At 36.3% G+C, this 22,564-nt stretch overlaps 1 protein-coding gene across 7 annotated transcripts in view; it reads right to left on the bottom strand.

Annotated features, from left to right (window-relative positions):
• The window catches only part of LOC121413829 (myophilin-like), a 43,592-nt gene that overhangs the window by 5,239 nt on the left and 15,789 nt on the right, over positions 1-22,564 (bottom strand). For 3 of the 7 annotated variants that reach the window (XM_041606791.1, XM_041606798.1, XM_041606796.1), the window contains exons 2-5: positions 12,346-12,461; positions 10,170-10,239; positions 6,334-6,471; positions 4,367-5,682 (exon numbers count right to left, since the gene is read on the bottom strand). In XM_041606791.1, coding sequence (XP_041462725.1) covers positions 5,488-5,682; positions 6,334-6,471; positions 10,170-10,239; positions 12,346-12,461 — 519 coding nt within the window. In that variant the 3' untranslated portion in view covers positions 4,367-5,487. Of the gene's footprint in view, positions 1-4,366; positions 5,683-6,333; positions 6,472-9,037; positions 9,105-10,169; positions 10,240-12,345; positions 12,462-18,692; positions 18,777-21,485; positions 21,678-22,564 lie in introns of those variants that run through there. The other 4 variants (XM_041606797.1, XM_041606794.1, XM_041606792.1 and 1 more) reach the window with 4 other exon arrangements.

Genomic DNA, 22,564 nt, shown 5'->3' with positions numbered 1-22,564 from the left:
TCAGATAATAGTTTATGAAAATTTAAAAAAAAGAATACTTTAAACATCAGGGGCCGGGGGGGGTCAGCATTTACCTTACCTTTACCAGACCAATGTATAAAACTTTATCTATTAACTTAAGATTAACTTAAGATGATCAAAAAGTTTGATATAGTTATACTTATTTTATACGACAAAAATATACTTTGGGCCTGTAGCCTCTCCATTAAAATGATCAGAAATCTGTGATATTATAATTGTGTACATTAACTGTATAACCATGTAATACCTCGAACCTGGTTGAACTTCTACATAAATGCTGAAAATTGGCGCTTTCTCATTTATTATAATCCTCCTTTTGCATCATGTTTATTTCCCATTCATTGTTTCGTTCGTATTCATCTTATAGCCGTTCCTTAAAATGAATCACTGATACAAACTATGTAATTGATGATTATCTCGAAGGAATACCCATATCTACTCTCATCTATCGTCGACCAGTAATTACATTCCTTTCAATATTTCAGAGGAGATAAGAGCCCACCCCAAGATGTGTCGTGAAAAATTTGGAATGAATCTGAAGAAAACTACTTCAATGATATCGAATGGATGTTCTTCGCCGCAATTGCAGTAATAATTTTGTTAACTGAATTGAATGCAATATGAAATATCTATTTACGTAAAGACGTTTATTTTATCGTTCCTTGGCAACAGCATTTCAGAAATGTTTGGCCTCAAAAATTGCTTTCTAAAGGAAAGCATTTTTGGAATGAGGATGATTTGAGCCTGTCATTTATACTGCCCGAGATTGACTCTACACCACCAGCCAAGCCCTGACTGATACGGCGTAGATGTGACAAATGATACCACTTTCAGAAACTCGCCGGGCCAAGTCTTAAATTTTTTAGTTTATGAATGGTCCAGACTAAAATAGCCGGCGCCATGCCCGAGCTATTTTGCTGCTGTTATCACCACCAGACCAGCGCCATCGCAAAAGTTGCGTTGAAAAATGCGGATGTGCTACATTGTACTGAACAATTATGGTGGGGACTATTCTAGCTGCGGGCCTGGTGGGGACATGTTTTCTGAACGCGGTTTGATTCTGCTCCTTTAATGATTATCTGAATCAACACTAAAGATAATTCCTTTCATAAGCCAGGCCCATAAAAATGCATTTTAACCTATTGCCGATTCGAGCATTGGTTATGATTACTACAAAATGAGAATCATATCAGAATTCGACAGAATGATATTTCCTGCATTTGGGAATATATTTGAGAATCATGAAAATAAATAATCATGCAACATTTAAACGTGACAGCTCTTTGATCGTGTTGATTGGGTTCTTTCCAATTTTTTTTCCAAAAAGAAATTAAATAACTTTTTATTCATGAATGTGAGATGGTCAATGAAGCGTTGGTTCTTTCTGTGATTACCGTGAGCACGATGCTTGATGGTATGTAATTCATGCTCGACACAGGAACTGTTTCATTTCATTTTCATTTCATTTATTTCATTTTCAGAGTTTCACGGTAATTGAAGAGTAAGACCATGCAGAAATAAAAGGCCATGATTATAAAATCATCATCACTTCATTCGTACAATCATTCAATGTCATTTGAAGTGTATTTCCTTACACTCCGAAAAATGTTGGGCAACATATTGTCCACAAAACAATTGGTAATAAAAAATCCAGCTCAGGCTAGTTTTTAACCAGTATTGTTTTTACCAAAAGCACACATTATTGGTTGAAAACTACCCAGAGTTGGGTGGACGGTCTGTTGCCCAACATTTTTAAGAGTGTGCCTTCGACGTTCCCGGAATCTGTTTATCATATTGATAGTTACATACCGAAGCACAAAAGCGTGCTTTCTCTCTTCATTTCTGTCTCCCCCTCTCCATTCTTCCTCCTTTTACACTGTTACTATTTTTTTGTAAACTATATCGAAATCATATTCATAAATATGTAGGAGACTTGCAATTGATAGAGCTACTTTGTCAGATGATGCCGATAAAGGCAAATCCTACCCATGCTGATTGCTGATCTGACTCTGGCCCCTATTTTCTGTCGAAATGGTTTTGCGCAAAAGTGAAAGAAGTGTGCACAATAAGCCAGTTCGTAGTTCCTTTCTGCGCATGATCAAACGATCGATTCTACGCATGATCAGAAGAAGGTCATTTGTACTAAAGTGACATGGTGCTTTAAAATCTAATGAGATAAGCACCAACTTTGATGTCTTGATTATTCATATGATCTTTTGAATTGTCGTTTTCATTTACATCCACAAAAACAACGATGCTTCCACGTACGACTGGTATTTCACAGGTTGTGAAGTACATTGTGCAACATGCTAAGATATGCATTCAAAGTAGGAATGCAACAAATACCTTCATTGGTGTGCTATTCTATTCACCTGGTCTATTCAATTTCTTCATCCTGCTATGTAAGGCAAGCTTACGTAATATCTTGCTTTGAAATCTGCTTATCATGATGAAAGAAATGAAAGGTCATTTGACCAAAATTGCCCATGAAGTAACTACGAACTGGTCTATAAAAGCAACATTATGAATCGAGTACCATAATCGATTTAGATTTTCCTCGAGTGCATGAGCAAGATGGTTTTGTTGATTTTTTTTTGTTTCCTTTATTCTGCTTTCTCCCAGGTTTTCAATCATAATCCGTGAAAATCCCTCAATAAAGACCTTATCGGAAGCAAACATAAAGCTTGACGAATCATACATCAACTAAAAGCTAAAAAACTACACAGATTCATTGATTTTTAAATTTGCTTTTGAAACACTTCAATCCAAAAGCCTCAATCGGCCGGGATTCTATGACGTCATCTCATGTAGAAGGAGTTATGATTATATTGTATTGTTTGTATGTAATCATTCAAAAGGAGGGATTTATAATCTTCACTTTTTTCAAATTACATATTTTTAGTTTCCATTTTAATAATTGGTACGGAAATGCATATCTGAAAATACGTCGTGCTGATATTGACGGAAACATAGAATTTAAACAATATTTTCTGTGATTTCTGGGTTTGCCTCTTATATGTGGTTTTGACTGACATGTCACACAAAAGTATTATCTGAATGCACTCTCCAGTGAAAGGCTAAATCAACAGAAAAGCAGCAAAAGCAGTTGGAAAAGATTTTCCAACTGAGAGGGTTCACAAGATTTAGTAAAATGTACTTTTAATGTTAACTTTTAAAATATTTTTTGGTTTCAATTTGAATTCGTTATCTGTACAAAAAAACTAAAAGATTAATAAGATGCACGGGGCTATTTATAAAATTGGGATTACTCAATTCAGACTAGGAATTCAGACTGCTGGTTTTATTGTGTTCATTTCCTTCAATTTGAGGAATAGCCATTTTTGACACTTAGACAAAGTGAAATACACGCTCTGATAGAGAAGACATTAAAAGAAATCTATCAACAGTAAAATATCTGTTTCAAATTTAGAAATATGATTTCGATAGTTTTTCAAGGTTAAACATTTAGGAGAATACGCGGTGTATATACCCTGAAGTACAATCGAAAGGAATTATTCACACCAATTATTAGTTTGGGTTAGTATGAAAAAATTCCTTACATAAAACAAATCTCTGCACATCTAGTGCTCAATGTTATTTAAGTTTACCTTTTTTTCTTAAGGCTTGGTTGTTCTTTTTCTTTCCAGACACATGCGCTTTATGTGTCTAGTATGTCAAATCAAGTATAAGTATAAATATATATATATATATATATATATATATATATATATATACATACATATATATAAATACAAATTTGATGGAATCAATGGATATTAAGAACCCGATCTATTCACCAAAACTATACGTACTTATAACGTTTATCGATGATTAGTTTTGAGAACATGACGTACGTACAACTTAAAAAAAATCCTAAACGTCTATAAACATAATTTCGGTATTCTGCACGTTCATTATCATATAGGCTAATAATGATTGTCATGAAAGCTTTTTATCTCAGCAGAAATATGAAAGTCAAAGTGTTGTCTTGATATATCGCCCTAAAAGGGTGCAACGTTCATTTCTTGCAGCTCGTATTCATTTTCTGTTTTGATTTATTGTTATTCTTCTTACTATTATTTTGTATTCGGCATAATCAAAATAAAGAAAACAATGTGATGAGAATATTTTCAAAGTCATTATGGTAATAAGTATTTCTTCAAATTTCTAAAATTGCTATCAACTCGACTAAACTTAGGGTATATATATTAAAAGTTCATTTCTGCTTCTAAATCAACCCAACTCAAATCAACGAAAGTGTCATGATGATGATAAATTAAATAAAATCCTCTCAAAATCAGCTCTTCTGTCAGGACAAAGAAATACAACAGAGTTTGCATCAATATTAGGGGCACAATAATTTATCACAGTGATGTGTTTATTGGGTTTTCATCCGATAACGTCATTTACAATCTATAAACATAAACATACTGATCATGTGACCTGCAAATGCTGGAAGTCAACCAGGTCTCGACACCTCCATCTGAGCTTGTATAAAAGAAAAACATATTATGCAAGACTAAATTGCTTGATTGATATTAACATACCAGCATTATAACATTTTGTGAAATAATTCACTGACGGAGAGACAGAACACGTATTTGATACAGTAATATTTCAAATAATAAATAATGGCTTTCTTCTGTAACCGTTACACTCCAGGTTCCAGCATACATGCTCCGAATTCTTTTCCGCTTCTTTTCATTTACCAAATCGTTTATTTTTTTTATCGCACCAAAGCCCTTGTTAGTAATCTTTCATCAAAAGCATGTATAACCACAAGCACTGTCATTTTTTTTGTAAAAAAAGCTAAGAACAAATACGTACTATTCTACGACTGAAATAAGTATATCCATCAATATTTTCAACATTACAGAAAAAAAGTTATTAATTTTCAAATTAACTCATGCAATACAGTACCGGAGTGCGATTAGCCCCGAACAAAAGCAAAGACATTATGAAAAAATTACATAAATACTTCTTTTCATACAAATAACTTTGACGTTGCCATTTCGTCATAATATGCGATGAAATAAATACAAATCAATTATAAAAGCTTTCTTATTTTCATTTTCAGAGTGATACTTATTTAATCCATTTTCCAAATTCCCTTATGCAAATGTTTTTAATGGCTTGGAAAATAATAGCTTTACAACGATCTGTTTTCCCTAAAGTTCTATTATTGCCTCAATTATAGTCTGACCAGTTGCTAATAGCGTCGACATATTTTTCCAACTTTTATTCAGAGAATAAAATAATGAACAATTCTAGAATTGCCATAAATAAAAAAAATCGGGATAGATTCCTTAATATCGTCATTAACAAAAAGCGGTAACTACGTTCGCAAATTTTGAAAGAAGTGAAAACTGGAAGACTCCGGATGTCTTTCGCTATGTTCCCGCGGATGCTGGTCGACGCCAAGTTGATATCTTTACGAGGTCACGCGCTAGTGACGTAGTAAGCCGTTTATTTGAACTCTGAATGGATCTGTCGTGGCCTGCCGAAGTCACCACCAGCTTGTGAGGCACCCTTGTTCTGTCCCATTTGAAGTCCGATCATGTGCTTGCCAGCGTCCATCTGTTCTTGTGTGAATTCACGTTGGTTCTCCTCGGATTGTTTGGGTCCTAGGATGGGGCCGTCGTAGCCAGGTATGCCTTGGGCCTGGGAGTCGAGATAAGAGGATAGAGGGGAAATCATTCGTAAAACTTAACAGTTCCTGCTCAAAATTCTCTTTCATACTTCGGAGGAAAACCTGTCTGCTCCGAGGCCTTTGTAATTCTCGGAATTATTGGTTGAAATCAATTGCTGCATTGTTGAAATTTGATGTCTCGTGTTCAGTGCTCAAGTAGCTAAATAAACCATCTCAATAATCCACGTAAACGTCTCAAGAATTAAAGAAATGATGATTTCTTTGAAGATATCTGCCACTCATGCTGCAGTCACAGTTCCCCTACGGTGGTCGTACGGGAAGTTGAAAAAAAAAGCAGTTTTAATTATTTTCATTCAAACCACACAATTATGTAGCCGGTAAAAATATATCAAAAACGGCTGTATGGCTGTATGGCCACCGTAGGGGAAATGTAAGAAACGGCATGAGTGGAAGATATCTTGAAAGAAATCATCGCTCAAAGAGGTGGCGATTCTTGCACAAACGAACTACAAGTGAAGCGTAAGATCACTGCGTTCTTTTAATGATACAAGTTAGGACTTAGCCAGGTTTTGTAACATGCAAAGTGGGATATCCCAGGTTAGCAATACTTTAAAGATATTTTCGGGATGATAATTCTTTTCCTTATCTTTAAGGCTACTTACATAGCGACCAAGAGCGACAATGCACTGTGTGAACTGTGGGATGTTCTTGTTCTCGAAAAGGTCGTTGACTTGGAAGACTTCTTGGTCCTTTAGTCCAAATGTCTTGCATCCTTGGATAAAGGATTCGAGGTTTGCCCTCTGAACGGAAAAAAGGAAGAAATAAACCACTTTGTCAATATTTTGTTACTATACTCCTTTGCAATTAATTTGGCCCTCTGAAGCTAATTCTTTATTTCAAATTCTTAAGTCAAAATCTAATCCAAATCCTAAGCCGATGCACCCCCTAGCATGTATCACTACAACTCTTAAATCATGCTTTTAAGAGTTATAAACATCGTTTTTAACGGTTGTTGCACCACAAATTGTCACCCCGCGACCATTTGTGCAAAAACTGACACCACAAATTGTCACCTCTGCACAAATCACTGCAAAGTGTCGTCTCATGAAAATTTGTGCTGCACGTGCCGGTCTCAATGTTTAAGTATGTTTTGGGGCGTCGTGGTCTAGTCGTTAAGATTCTCGTCTTTCAATCTAAAGGACGCGGGTTCAATGACAAGCCATGGCCTGTTTTCTTTCAGCAAGAAATGTATCCCAATTGTGCTACACTCAACCCAGGTGAGGTAAATGGTTACCGGCAAGAAATAATTCCTCAAAAAGCTGCGTGAAACAAATCAGTAGACTAGCTTTGCCGGGGTACCTAGTAAGGTGGATACGTGCGTTATACAAGCCCTATAATTATTTCTTTATATTTGTGTCGGCAAAAAGAAATCTAGAACCACACAGTTTGACACCCATTAGGCAAATTGTCTTCAACCATTAGTCTGGTGTGTAATGTTTGTGCGTCCTGGTGCGTGTCGTTGTTTGTGGTAAGGTGGTGTTGGTTAAACGTGCGTGTGGGTGTGTGTGAAAGGGTACGTGAGTGTGTGTCTGTATTATTATTATTATCATCATCATTATTATCCACTTGGTCTAGCAGTAGCAGGTCAAACTCTCTGATCGTCTACCATATCAGCTAAACCCACGTGCTCTAATAACAGTTTGGTCTAATGTAGAGGACTTGGTCGAATTTATGCTTGGTCTCATGACCACTCGGTAATTGCCGAGTCGTCGAATAGCCAAATGGTCTTATCGCGTTTTCGTCTAAATCTCATATAAATATTTCCAGTCTGTTACATGAATTGACCAAGTGGTGTTAGACGAATGAGACATTAGACCAAATGGAAATTAGACTAGATGGAAATAAGACGGAATTGTAAATAAGAAAAATGGCAATTAGACCAAAAGGAAAACTGGTCGTAGACTAAATGGAGTTAGACCATGTATAGGATGAAACTCAACGGCCATTAGTCAAATTGGGTTTAGACCAACTGGCAATTTACCTAAGGAAGAGAACAGCAGCAGAGCTCGTGGAAATTTGGTTTTTATCCACTTGGTCTAACAACAGTTGTTGGACTAATTCTCCGTTTGTCTAATAAAACATGAGCTTAACCCATTTGGTGTACTAATAATTTGATCTAATATCAACTTGGTGTAATTATCATTTGGTCTACTGACCAATTGGTCTATTAGCCAAGTGGTCTAATTACATTTCCTTGTAATGCACAAATGAATATTAAGACTGACAGTGACCAAGTAGAACAAGTGGACGGTAAACGAAGTGGGCAATGGACGAAATGTGAATAGTCCCCGGAATAGGCGAAGTGCTACATGGACCAGAAGGTAGTTACGCCGACTGGTTATAGACAAAATGGAATCAGAAAATGTGATATGAGACGAAAAGGACATTACGGGGGCTAGCCACAGGGGGCCGGTAAACTTAAGCTGCTGAAAGTAGTCGCAAATCCGTCTCAAAGATGTCTTCGCGACGGAAAAAATACTGCAAACGTCTTTGCGACGGAAACGAATTCGTGACAGGAAACAAGTCTTGGAGACGTCTCTGAGACGAATTTGGGACTAATTTGAGGCGCTTTGAGATTCCCGAGACTAATGAAACGTCGTGGGGCCTCAGAAGACGTCTCTGCGACAAGTTTCAAAATCATCTCTAAACCTTTCAAAAGCAGTCCAAAGTCCATCTCCAACGTGAGATATCACCATCAGTGTGTGTTCATGGAGACAAGTAGGTAAGTTATAAGTGAAGTGGGCGATGGTTTGTGGTGTCCCCTCCACAAATTGTCGCCTAAGTTAGGTGACAATTTGTGCTGGGGTGACAAATTGTGGTGCAACAACGGTCGAAATCTAATTGAAAAAAACTAGAAAGGGGCCTTCATAATAAGTTATTCAACTAAAAGAACAGATGTTTAGTGGATACAATTATGCAATTGACTAGGCATTGAAAACATTTTGTCCTTTCGACATAACACCATGACGCCATGAAGAAATACAGTCATCTTCTTGTTTTCTTCGTTCTTAAACCGGTTATTTCCACCTTAATCATGTTAATTGAAGGCCTTCGTCGAAATAAGGTGAACCCGAACAACAGTTCTATCCTAAGTTGCGGAGCTGGCGAAAAAATGCACAATGTCATTTGTCCAGGAAAGAAATGCTGTTTTGATACACCAATTTTCGACGAAGACTTCTTGGTTGCTCTTTGTCATAAAGAGCATTGACAATACATTTTCTATGTTCTTGAAAGCGTTCTGCGTCCCCGTAGGAAAACTCCAATATAGCTCAAGCAAAACGGACACAGGACTGTAATTGAACCTACCTGCTTGAAGACAGCTGTAGATGTCTCGGCCTTCCTCACAGCGCCTTCACAGAATTTGTTAACAAGCCTGATAGAAATGCACATATAATATATATAGGGATGACAAATTCAACACTAAAGATACTTGGAGGGTTGATGGAGGTCACGGCTACAGGGGGTCAACAGAATCCAGAACAACGGGAGTTCAAAAAAAAATATCTGGCCAGGATTTGATATCGTCCTTTTGTAAATTCGGCTAACAAGATGAGGTTACAATTAAAAAAATGATTTCTGTTATCCATTAGGTGGACAAGGTTGGATTTGATACTTTGATTTACAAAATGATATGAAATTTCCATCGAGCATGTTCTTGGGCGTGTCAATAACTTACATTTCTGCTCGAATATAAACCAAACCAAATTCAGAAACATTCGGCATCCATTCGGTGTCAAATAAATATATATGACCTAATTTGGTTGGCACGGTCTGGTTTCACTTTCTCCAGTCGTTGTAATTTTATCCGAAATTTGGTGGTAAAAATGGTGGGACTCTTTATTAACTACCTAAGACGAAATACATAAGTGGATATGGAGCGGAGCAGTGACAGACGGAATAAGGGTAATATTTGTTGACCGGATTCTTGTTGACCTCCTAGATCATGCAACATAAGCTGTCTTTAATATGTCTACGGGAACTTACGTAGAGATGGGTTAATATCCGTAACATGAAATGTTTGTACTTGAGGAGCTGTATATTTGATAGTTTACTAAAGTGTGCGTGAGCATGTTCTAAATCTACCATTACATGGATCTGTGTGTTTGATACTAGGGATATGTTAGTTGGGGTAATATTGTTAGACACTAAATCTACGTTTCGCAAACTGATTAACGGGTAAAGGTCCATCGGGAAGACTTTCGAAAAGATCATTTCGATCTGTTTCGTTAAAGCATGCAGCTAGTTGTTAGTTTCTGGGCTTCTACCATCAAAGCGACATTTCAGCCACCATCGCCAAGCAAGACGACAATTACTGTTTAAGTACCAACACGTGCAACTTATAAATGAAATACAATAATACACGCTAGCTCGACTATATACATTTTACGTCATTGGAAACGACGTAGTTTTCACATGCAGTTATTGTTCTTCAACTTACCTTTGCGAATGTATTTTTTGTTGCGTTCTCTACTTTCTTTACTGCGCCGGGTTTTAATGAGTTTATCAACCTATAGAAGTGATCGTTTGAATTCCCGACATGCAGGGAAAACGGAAAATATGAAAATAAAGAAGTTCAAGCTCAAATAATGCAAAATGTCAAAACACAACAAAACAGAATTAATCACTGAGTTATGAGGAAACAGAGAAGGTTGCTTGAATTCGAGGCCATAAAACACATTCTTCAATGCAGTTCATCGGTGTCGAGCAACATCCAAACGTAATGAAAATGATCGGGTCTAAGTGTAAAATTCTATGATAAAAATGAAGTGAGGAAAAAAAATCCTGATTTGAAAATAAAAAATTGTTTCAATGGTAAATTGATAGTTGGAAGCGAAAAGGAAAACAATGTTTTTCCACTGTCACACAGATGCAACAGTAACCAAAAATGTTTTAGGGCTGATCGTTTTTTTGTAAGTGTCAAATCACTTATTCAGTAACAAACAGAAATCTAAAAAATAGAATCATGCTCATAAAAGGCATGAATAGGCATCGACGTTTTGTTAAAGAAAGAAAAACAATTAAAAAAAATCATTGTTATTTTTGACATTCCACAAAGCAGTGCAATCTTAATTCATTCAAACAAAGCAACGGCCCATATCAATAATGTAGAGTGAATGAATCTCTGAAATGTAAAATGATTGGTATGAGATTTCGATAATGTAGGTAACTCATTCGACTGATGGATAAATGAATACAGAGTTGATGTAGACACATAAAAAACGATTGTATTATGAAAGTTATTGAAACAGTCTTTGAATTCTTTTTAGAACAATAAAATTAGAATGAAAAGAAATAAGCAGAGATGATAATATAGCATCATGTAGTTGTACCTTATTAAGCAGTTAAGTGCACATAATAAAAACAAGTGTAAATACAGCTCAGTGGATTCTTATTACTGGGTCGTTCTTTAAAATCATCACAATCCAATGTCTCAACCATCTTTTGGCCCCTAGCCCCGCAATATTGCACGATTTCTGTGTGTGTGTTTTCGAGTAACACGGATGGATGGATGCACGACATATTACTGGGAGGCTAGGGATAATACAAACGTAATAACGGTTAACATCCGTAATACTAGCATCCGTAACAAAATCATTAAATTTACATTCATACTCTGCTACATCTTGCATTGTGTATGTATGATTTTGCTTGAACAATAACATGGATGATTGGCCATTGCACAACAAATGTGTTTTATGTCCTGTGACACACTGACTTTGGCTTGAAAATGTGAGTTGTCTTTTAGATCTGGTGATCTCTTGTGAGGATGTGGGGCCGTAGACTGCAAGATGATTGAGACGTGATGATCATGAATCGTGACTTTTTCTTGAGAATGACAATATACATTCATACCTTGCATTGACCGAATTATCAGGAATCTAAAGAAACCTAGGAGCGAAACACCTTTGCAATAGGTACCATTACGAGTCGACATCAATGGCATTTTGATATTATTTTGTTCATTACTATTAGATTTTCAGCTTATCTCGTCAAGCAAGTAAAGAGAACAATTGCATGCTCATTTCGAAAAATAAAAGCCCAATAGTCTCCCATGCATTTAAAGCATCAAAGCATTTAGATCTTGATGTATTATGGAGCCAATTATTTTCAAGAATTTCTATGGTTTGAAAAAGGATAAGACTTCAAAATGTTCGGGTTTTTTGTGTGTTTGTTAGACTTACTGGCGGTTTTACTTTTCTGTTCAGGCATGGGTGGAAATTTCGTGAGATTGTCGGTCCTTCTGATGGAGGAGAACGACCCATCAAGAGGTTTAATTAACCAAACATTAATTTTGACGGGCACGACATGGCGTAAAGAAGTGTCTAAAAAATCATGAGAAAGAAAAGCAAGCCAGCAAAATTTGTGGCCTCAATAAAATGAAATTATACTTTTGTTACAGGGGATTACGACACTTTATTCGAATGTCGTATTCTACTTTTTTCTCGTCCATTCTTTTTCCTTTTATTTTTTTCTTGGATGTGTAGAGTGCGGACTATTAGGGGACTAGGATTCCCAAGCTCCCAGTTTGTACGCCAGTGCCTTTTGAAATATGGGCTTCTGCAGGGGGGGGGGGGGGAGCCACTGGAATCTCCACCCATGATTCAAAGACTTACTTGCAGAGGATGACTCCGTTCTTTAGGTCATCAAAGGTGTTGACTGTCTCGCCTGTGTGGTGGACAATGAATTCGATGCACTGACGTTCGAGCTCGGGATCACGTTTTGACTCGATCTGAACAGAACAACAAAAGAAAAAGGAAAAGAACGGCATTACATTATAATCTACATTTCAATCGAGTCATTGAAATATATTTCAGAAAAAAATTAAATATTAAAAATTTGATTCCAGTTACTTTGTATCATCTTAATAACCATAGACCACTAAATTAGAAGGGCGACATCCAGCTTGAAAAACGCGTAAGACCGAAATCGCTTGTCCGAATCTTTGACGTAAAATAGGGAAAATCGAAGTGACACAGGAACATGGGAATAGGATGGGTTGATGTATGATGAAATCAGAAATGCCTTCTTTGAGGTTTTCCTTTGCATTTTGTTAAGGTTTCAGATGGATGGTAATCTCAAAAGATTCGGATATAGCAATATTATTGTGTAATGAGTGATCTTTTAAAAGCTGAAATGCAACTGATATATCCTTTGATCCGATCAATCGCAACTATCGAAAGCCAGCAAAGTCAACATATAAAATGCATATTTTTTTTTTTTAATCTAGATATTAAAAATTTGGTGTGTTCTCTTTTGTTTTACAAAGGACATTTTGCAAATTTCGATTAGAAAAGAATATGACACTGGTGAATTTCCATAGAGTTACGATTAATTGGCTCAATCGTAACTCCTAGTAAGACGGGGCACAGGCCTGTGTGTGACTGTGACATTTCCAACATTTCCACCAACATCTAATCAGAATGATCCGGAGCCACTAACCGGATTCCCGTAGCCAATGATGGGATTCCTGAACGAAAGATCATTCTTCAAAAAGTGTATTTATTCACTTTGCCATGGTATTCTAATGTAGCTGTTCCGCTTTAATACGAGACAAACCTCGACAGGCCGACCGTAACCCTTAATACTCCCACCCGTCTACACCTCTCATCTTACCATCCGACCCAGCCCGACTGATGACTATATAAGGTACCCATTGAACGTCGTAGCGCAGTCGATAACCCCATCTACGGGAGGCTCGAATGGTGACAGGCATTCCAACGCGGAGTAATCGTTACGTGCCTGTATGCTCGTCCAGACGAATTTCGTTTAATTAGCAATACTTTCACACGTTAGGCACATCCGGCTCCCCCTTTCAATTGCCTGATGATATATATCATTAAGAGTGTTGTCAACCATGTCTTTGTTTCGCGTTTTAAAGAATAATTTTGCATAAGGCTAATACTCGCTAACAGTCATGGTAATCTGTATTGGTCCCCGAATACAATTTACAAATTTTTAAAAATATAAATTGATAAATGATTACCACGGTATGATTGTGCCATACTGATCATACTCTTTCCATGGAATCGTGATTTTTTTAATACATAGATGTTTGAAGGATTTGTATCTCAAAAGAGGAAAGTAAAAAACGGAGGAAAAGGGTGAAAACAGTAAAGGAACGGTGGAAATCGTAAATACCGCATCGAGAGAGGTGAGAACTAGGGCCAAGTAGATGTAGCTTGTATCGCTTAATATGTCAGATGCATGCTCGACCCTTTTGCATTTTTTTAATGATTTGATTTTTTTTATAAGTGCTTAAAACTGGCATTTTGTTTAAATTTTTATGTGGTCCAACAGAAGTTATTATTTTTTTTTCAGATTAAATGCAAGAGTTCAGTTCTTGGGTAAGGCACGTTGATTGATTCAAATCTATGCCTACTTAAATAAGGTTGCGTGTGATAAGAATAAGATACGCCAGGCAAATTCAAGTTTTTTCTTTATGAATATAACCCTTAGAATGAAGGGATAAGAGGTTTTATCTGTCCGCTTCCTGATAATTTACATACTCGATTAACGAAGCAATAAAAAAAAATTACTACGTAGACACTTTATGGTATCCATAGCATATGAGATTGTCACACCCATGCACACAGCTCAGGTTCGAGCCAAAACATAGCAACGCCGTACAGACTGCGCAATTACCTGTCAAAATCGTGCAAAGGTATGAAGTTCAGAGGTCCGAATGAAGTATGCTGTATCAAACTCCCTTCATTTGTAACACTACACGACGCCAAATTGATTGTGACGTAGACATGGGATCGAATCAAGACAGACGTGTCAGATAAACCATAATAAACATCGCATGAGATATTCCATTGCTTCAACCTATTATCCATTTTACCCCCACCTCGCTGACATATAAGAGATATTCCCTCGCTTTGAATTTGCTGATGGTTTCCTTCCATTCACACATTGGCAATTGAATAAAGCATTAATTCCTAAACGTAAGGATAAAAATGTAATTGTAGTAGTAGACTTTTGCAATGCCCAAACTGTAATGCAGAGTTTATGCATAATTTAACTTGATAAATGCGATGATGCAGAATTTTTTTTCTTTCGAATCTCCAGTAGAACTCTTTACATTCCAGAATGATAGCAGATCACGTGGATTTTTGACGCCAAATTCTCAAGAATATCATGCAAAGACATTGGAAGTCTAATGGTGTTTGGAAAGTAAAGGTACTTGTAAATTCCAGGGGTGTTCTATTGAGCAGTGAAAAAGACAAGAATGAATCATTAAACCATATAAATATTTCATACCACAGACTATATTCTGCTCGTAATATCATATTGCCCGAACTATTGCGCTAAAAAGGTTTTTTAAAAATCGATGTTTGGTCAATCTTATTGAGACTGTTTTGCGGGGTTTTTTTAGATTGAAGCTGTTCTGACATAACTTCACCAGAGAACATTAGATAAGCTGTTTTATCTATATATTTTGAGACAGTGTTTCGATAAAAATGGAATAGCATCCAGATTGATCCACAACATACACAAATGGATCTCCTCCATGTTTTGACTTGGCTGCTCAGTCGATCAACTTCTAAAAATGGCGTTCTCTGTTATGTTGACCGCGTGCCTAGCATTCCAAACCCCATTTGAGGTCGCCAAGATTTGGGCCTTGCTTAGGGTGGGACTGGAAGGGCAGTTGGGATGGGGGGGGGGGGTACTTTGTGCGTGGTATATTACCCTCATCTGACAGGAACGAGAGACAGAATTGAAGAGAGTTTCTTAGCCCATTCTATTAACCTAATATTACCACGCTGACGCAAGTAATGTGGGTTTTATTTAAAGAACGTTAATATGTGATGGGTGCATTTATGTACCGTCGTCGTAGGCCAAAGTGAAATTAAGGTTTATTATACCCAAATCTGCATATCATATCACACATAAAAACGTAAAACTGAAACGCTATGAAAGATATAAACTTTAAACATCAAATAATAGTTCTTATATAATGGGTTGGCTTTACATGATTACCGACAGTGTTCACGAAAATGAACTGCAATGTTGATGATACGCACGTGTGTGTGTGTGTGTGTGTACATATTATAATATGTATATGTGTGTGTGTATCTATGAGGGTGTGTGTGAGGGTGGTGTGTGGGGATGATGTGTATGTAAAATCAATAGATCAATAATTGATAATCATTGGTGCTGCACTTCGATACTTTTTCTTCATGAACAGCTATTGAAAATGGAGCTAAAAAATTACATTCTTTTTTTTTGTTTATTGAGCAAGTTTTTCGTTTTAGCTGGTGAATAGATCTATGCGAATAGATCTGCCTTTTCGTTTATGTTTGGTCTGCCTTGCAGTCACGTTAGAGATATGTCGGGAATCCGTAGCTTGCATACTCAGCTGTCATTCTATAAGTCATTGCGATCCGCCTTCGCGCGATTTCTAGATGCTTCCAAGAGAGGTGGATGTGGATGCACAGATATATAAACATGTGGGGTATCATGCCCCATCTTTTGACATTGCTAGAATTACCGAATGAATATTTTCCCAACCCCCTCCCATTTTGGTATACTTCATTAGCGAAATGTGGGCTGAACGAGAACATATGGAGCCCTGCGTGAAGTGAGGGATCCGATTTGGTTTTAATTTGATCCAGTTCTCTGGTGGCGCACCGGTTTCATTCACATAATGAGCTCATTAGTTAACTGAACTCCAATATGATTTTGAGGTTCCTCAAATTGGGAGGATGTGATTTAAGAGAGCATCCAATGCGAGAAACTGAGGAGCGACACACCTTTGTGCCCCTAAATTATATACATATATATGTTTTTTCAATTTTATTGACTTTGTCATAATTCATACTAACAAAGACACATGAGTATTGATATGCCCTCTGATCAAAATGATTTACTACATGTTTATCAAGTATTATCTGTTGATAAGCTGTACTTTTTCTAATGTAATGATAATGTGTATGCTGCTTTTTTCTTTTCTTATTCATTCTGTTATATTTTAAATTACTTTTATTAATTATATGTGATTCGTTATACAAAATTATGAAAACCCAATAAAAACTTTTTTAATGATGATTAATGAAAACAATAGTACTAGGAATAAACAAAACGAGATTGACCCGTGTGAACGTCCTATCCAAAGAATGAGGGGCTCGCGGAATTCGCGAGAAACATTACAATGAACTCGACAAACATGACAAATGAGCACTATAGCCGTATCATATATGCACAACACACAGCAGGACGTTGTTTCATCAAGAGGGCATCGTCTATCTATGGAATGCCAAAAATGTGCCATTGTACCCAATTTGTTTTGTGGGAGAAAAGAACGAACATGGAAACCAAAACGCTCTCTCTCTCTCTATCCATATTTAGACATTCTTAAAGTTCATCACGGCAATGGACCAATCAGGATGCAAACGAGAACACCTCATTTTTAAAGTTCACTTTCAATTTATCAATCCAGAGTTTAAATCCAGAATTCGAAAAAAAAATACGTGACTTTTAAAGAATAGGCCTTCACATAAACTAATAAATTCTTTTTCAATATCTTTTTTGAAATGTAATATTTCTTTTTATTAGTTTTGGTAATTTGCTTCAAAAAAAACATTCCGAAAGTAAAAACATCTCAAAACCTTTACCAACCCTGTAAATGCACGGTTTGGGCATGATTAGATGATGAGCGTGTAGTAATAGTGTCAGTGTTTACGAAAAAAAGGAAGATGGTATGTGATGTCATCAAAAATCATGTTTAATCATAATATCTTATTTCTTCAGTTTGAAAGGTAAAGCGCACAGTTGCATACCAGAAGATACCAGAAAGGACCAAAACTAAAACTGATACTAGATAGCCATACGATGTCAAAAACATTCTGACAATAATATATCTAAACTTGTCCATGATCTAAGCAGACAAAAATATACTACGTACTGTAACAATTCGAAGGCATCACTCCATATCGTATTCCAAATTGAAACCAAAATGAAGGATATTTGATACACATACTGGCAATCACTTACTAACACATGGCCAGATGACAATAGGAAAACGGCACTGAGGAATAGAGCATGCACGCAATGCCTTGAAATTGAATTACTCTGCAGTATTTCACCTATCAGTGAACCTTATTTAGAAAGTCCATATGACGGTTGTTGATTAACCATCATAACCTACAAACCTACTTCATTAGCACGATTCCTTACTTGAATACCAATTGTGTTCAAGATCTTAATATGCCAAATTAATCTATAAATACATGCACAATGTACTTAATAGCTCAATCTACTGTCAAGCAGGCCAGAAGACTAATTTGCAATTAAAAGGGTGTGGCTCATTAATAGGTTCATTATCTCGATGAAATGTTTTTCCGCGTCGAAATGTTTGCAAACCTAATTCGCCATTGTCAGAACACCAGACGAACCTACCCTCGTTCAGTTATCATGGGATCAGGCATTGGTTAGGTCAGCCAATAAAGATGGAAAGCTATCAACAGATTCTATCTTTATCTTTTGTTGACTATCACAATAAATATGGATAGCAAAATAGTTAACGCATCGTTGACCAATAGGCCTATTTTGATGCTTCTTACGAACCCATTATCTATTACCTATGTACTATAATTTATTTTTATCGTTAGTTTCTGCTGCTTGAATGACCCAATCAGATACAGCTGACATGAACATTTCCACATTATAGAAAACCTACAAACAACTTCATCGCTCGCGCCCGTGACATTATTTCAGTTATTTAAAGTACCTTGCGAGTCATGATTATTCAAAAGTTGTTTTTTTTTTTATTTATTTTTTTTTTCCATTTATTTTTTTATTTCATCTTTGTTTTGTGATTTTACTGCTTTTGAACTGTTTCAAATCATTCCAATTACCTGTAAATATTGCGATTATATGTGATTTTGAATACCAATAAAACACATAATTAAAAAAAAAAAAGATTGTTCAAGAATAGTCTGAGATGTATTTATCTTATTACCTTCATCTGACGCTGCCTTAGATCACCGTAGGAGGGTCCTCGATTTGCTTCACACATACTGATCTCACTTCAATTTGGTCCTCTTTTCCCAGCCAAATCCTGCTCAAAAGAGCCCCAAAATACGCCTTCAGTGCCACAACAAAGGAGAATCTTTGAGAAATTCTCGAAATAACGCCTCCTGTTTCGCGTACAACTCTAGTTGCAGTGACCAAGATGAGCCCTTTCAGAAGTAAATAGATGTCTTTCACAGCAGCGCGTGTGAAATTAGGTTATAATATTCAAAATGTAAGCTTTCACTCACTGCATTCCTCACTTCAAAACCACGTCAGTTGGTAACTTGTGGAGGATTCGCCCTCGTATAGACAAATCTAACTCTGCAGGATTCTGAAATGCCTACTTGGATAGCCTTCCCGCATTTTTATACCGCTCACTCTAAAAAATATGTCGGAGGGGGGTTAGAATAATTTCAATGTGGGCAGTGTCTGAAGGGTACCGAAAACCAAAACGACTTTGACAGTGATGTTGTGGTATTTCACTTATCTTTCTTTGACCATGATGTATACGTCATTGTTTTTGGTAAGGAGAGGTATTGTTTTCGTAAAGAGGAAAGTGTTTTGCCGAGTCCCTTCCCAAAGAATCAATTTCACAAAGATTGTAGTGAAAGTATTTTTACGAAGCGCTCACATCAGTATACTCGCTTTGTGATTCGTACATCCCACTTTTTTTTAAACATTTATCTATAATGTTGAACTTTCTGCCTATAATTCTGGCCGAAGAATGATAACGAATATTTGTTACTTTTAGATATTTTATTTGGAGAAAGTGATATCTAATTAAATCTTATCCTGTGCCATGTTTTACAAAGATTTGTAATAAATTTTAGTTTAAACTCAAACTGAAATAAATCTCACCTTTTATTTATGAATTACACTTTGAGATCAATATTAATTTATGTTTGATATGAAAAAAAAAAATTTTTTGTAAGACATGCTAAAAAAAAACATTCACCATGAGAATATCTCACTTTACATTTTCATTACCCGTACATTTCATGAGACTATTCTTTAAAAAAAATCACTTATCTTAACTGCTTTTTTTTTCTTGCTGCATGTGTTTTGCTGGGGTTTTACATCGACCAATGGTGAGCATTTAGAAATCACCTCATTAAACTTGAGTTCTGTCTTAAGTAGTATTTGCCTTTTGCCTAAAATCAAAGAGAATCCATTCTTCAATTATTTTTCTTGGTGAATGTTTTAGAACAGAGAACATGTTTGTTTTACCAATGAGAATGGACCAATGAATTTGGTCTATCAAATGTAATTCACTTTCGATTCTGCGTGCTTACGGTGCCCTTTTTTGGTCAAGCCGATCCTCGAATGCAAGTTTTCGTTAAAAAAGAAATCATGTTCCCGATTTCAACTATAAAAAAATCCCGGGGATGCTGCTCATATTTAATGAAATATGCTAAGTCTGTTAAATAAAGTAAATAAAACGGGCGGCAATATCTCAGTACTTCATCTATCAAAATTGTATCTTAAATATTTTGAAAGAAAGTGAATTGTACCGTTATTATCATCTTTTCTTTTCATTAATAGATTATGAACCTCATAAACTGATGTTAAAAAGGCTCTGGCGCTTAAAATGGTAATGAACATCAGTAGTTATCGAAAGTTTCATTTTTTAATCGTTCGTTGAGGAAATTTATAACAAAAATAATCATACCGTTCCATTGTATTGCAAATTTGCGAGCAAGCCAAGAAAGCAAGCAAAAATTGCGAGATCAACATTTCTTACATTATTAATTCTATAATCTATATTTTGACTGAATAGGTCGAATTGATTCCATATTAAAGGAAATTGATGTTAATTTTGGTGTTCAAAAAGTCAATCCATATAGTAACAAAAACAACACGATTTTTAAGGGATTCCATGCAGACCGCAAACCCTCATCAGTGCGACACTGATTCAACCTTGCTACATTCCTTTCGAAGTCAATGAAAGATACTTTTTCTACATAACCCACTTGACAACCTTTAAGTCAATTCACTTAAAACTGGAAAAGAAAAAGAAACTTCTGCTTGCCGTTGACCGCAATAATATGGAAATTGATTCGTTTACTCTCTTGTCTGGAAGACAAAAATTATCGACAATTTTTTTTATTTTAGCGGTAATCAATTAAATCTATACCATCCTCTAATGACTGCCAGTTTCCAAAGTACTCAAACGCAGATTCTATTGATTTTTGCACTGAAATGAGAAGTATTACAAAATTAAAAAAAAAATAGTAAAAACGAATTTCTAAAAAAAGAGATAATTCATGAAACCTGCGTAGCATTTCATAGGAGTAAAAGCTACATCTGGGGAGCGTTTCATCAATATTTTCATCCGACAAGTTGTCAGATCTGACATCTTTCCTTGATTCTGATTGGCTGAGAGGCACTGTTCCTATGATAACTGTCGGATAAACTGGTACTTGTCGGATAAAATGTCCGACAAGTCCTTTCATGAAACGCCCCCCCCCCCCTGGATTTGCCTCCAGTTGTTTGCAGCAAAAAATATATCACGCGGCAGATAATAATTGTACTTCGCAATTAAGTAAATGAATGAGAATTTGGCCAAAAATGATTTGATTTTAATAATGCCTTTAAAAGTTTAAATAATTTATTAAGAATCTTTCCCCCCATTGTCACCGTATACCACTAAATGTAAAACATTGTAGTATTTGTTGCAATGGCAGGCAATTTCTTCGAAGGTCTATAGCTATTACCAGAGAATTTTACCTAAATACCTTACCTTCATCTGATTATAACGTTGGTCTCCCATAGGGGCTGCTTTGGTCGCCATAATTAAGGTTACTAAAACACACGTCCAGGAAACAAAAAGAATGTATTAAGCCTATGTAAAAATGGCGCCGGCGAGGAGTAGGAACTGGAATATTGAGACTGATGTCACTGGCTACGCGGTCACCCCTGACAATGGCAAGTGCATCTCGACCAGCACACTCTTAGAATGCGTTTTCACCCTTTTGTGGGAGTGGAGGTATATAATTAGATTTTCGACGTTGTCTTCTTTCTTTTTTTTCTCCTTCTTCTCCTCGGGGATGTGACATATGCATTGGTTTAGACAACGCGAATGCCAGGAATGTGTCTCCGCCACTCTTAATGCTGCTTGCTGATTGGCGGAATATTTTTAGAAAGTGGGGACAAGTTGGAAAGACCGAGTCACGAAACACAGCGATGCGCAAGGCCTGTATGACATCTTATCGAAGATGACCGGGAGAGGAATCTAATTTTATGACTAGCGAGCAAATGTAAGACAGATGTAGGAGAAAGGTGACAAGTATCGTCTGATATTGATTTCACGACAAGGCTGATGCCAATTACCAAATAATTTGAGTGATTTAATATATGAGTCACGACAAAGATGATAGACCCAGATTGTTTTGTGAATATGTTTTGATACGATCGGAAGCGTTCTCCAACAACGTGGATGCACTCAGTTTGCACCAGTGATGTCTCTTGTTTTTTTTTAATCAAATACTGTAACATTGCACACGTTGCATTGTTTTTTTCCTAACTCAAACTCTCAAATTTTATTAACAAAACCTGTCACTTTCCTATTGGTCACATGACTGTAATTTATTAATCTTTTGACGGTCCGCCCTCGTGAATACTAAGAAAAATGATAAGTTGAATTTTCTCTGCTTCCCAAATTTTGAGGAAGTTTTAAATTGCAAATTGCATTTGTAAATTTATGGATTAGAAATGATAATAATTTAGTATTTGGAATTCTTCAACCATTATGATTACTTTTTTGTCCTCCTTTTTCAATGTAATATGCTTATACTCAAGTTGGCATTATTTTTGTGCCTT

This window comes from Lytechinus variegatus, chromosome 4, assembly GCF_018143015.1.
Source record: "Lytechinus variegatus isolate NC3 chromosome 4, Lvar_3.0, whole genome shotgun sequence".
In the NCBI taxonomy this organism is placed as follows: domain Eukaryota; kingdom Metazoa; phylum Echinodermata; class Echinoidea; order Temnopleuroida; family Toxopneustidae; genus Lytechinus; species Lytechinus variegatus.
The sequence above is the reverse complement of the archived record's forward strand: the minus strand, read 5'-3'. Positions and strand labels throughout refer to the sequence as shown.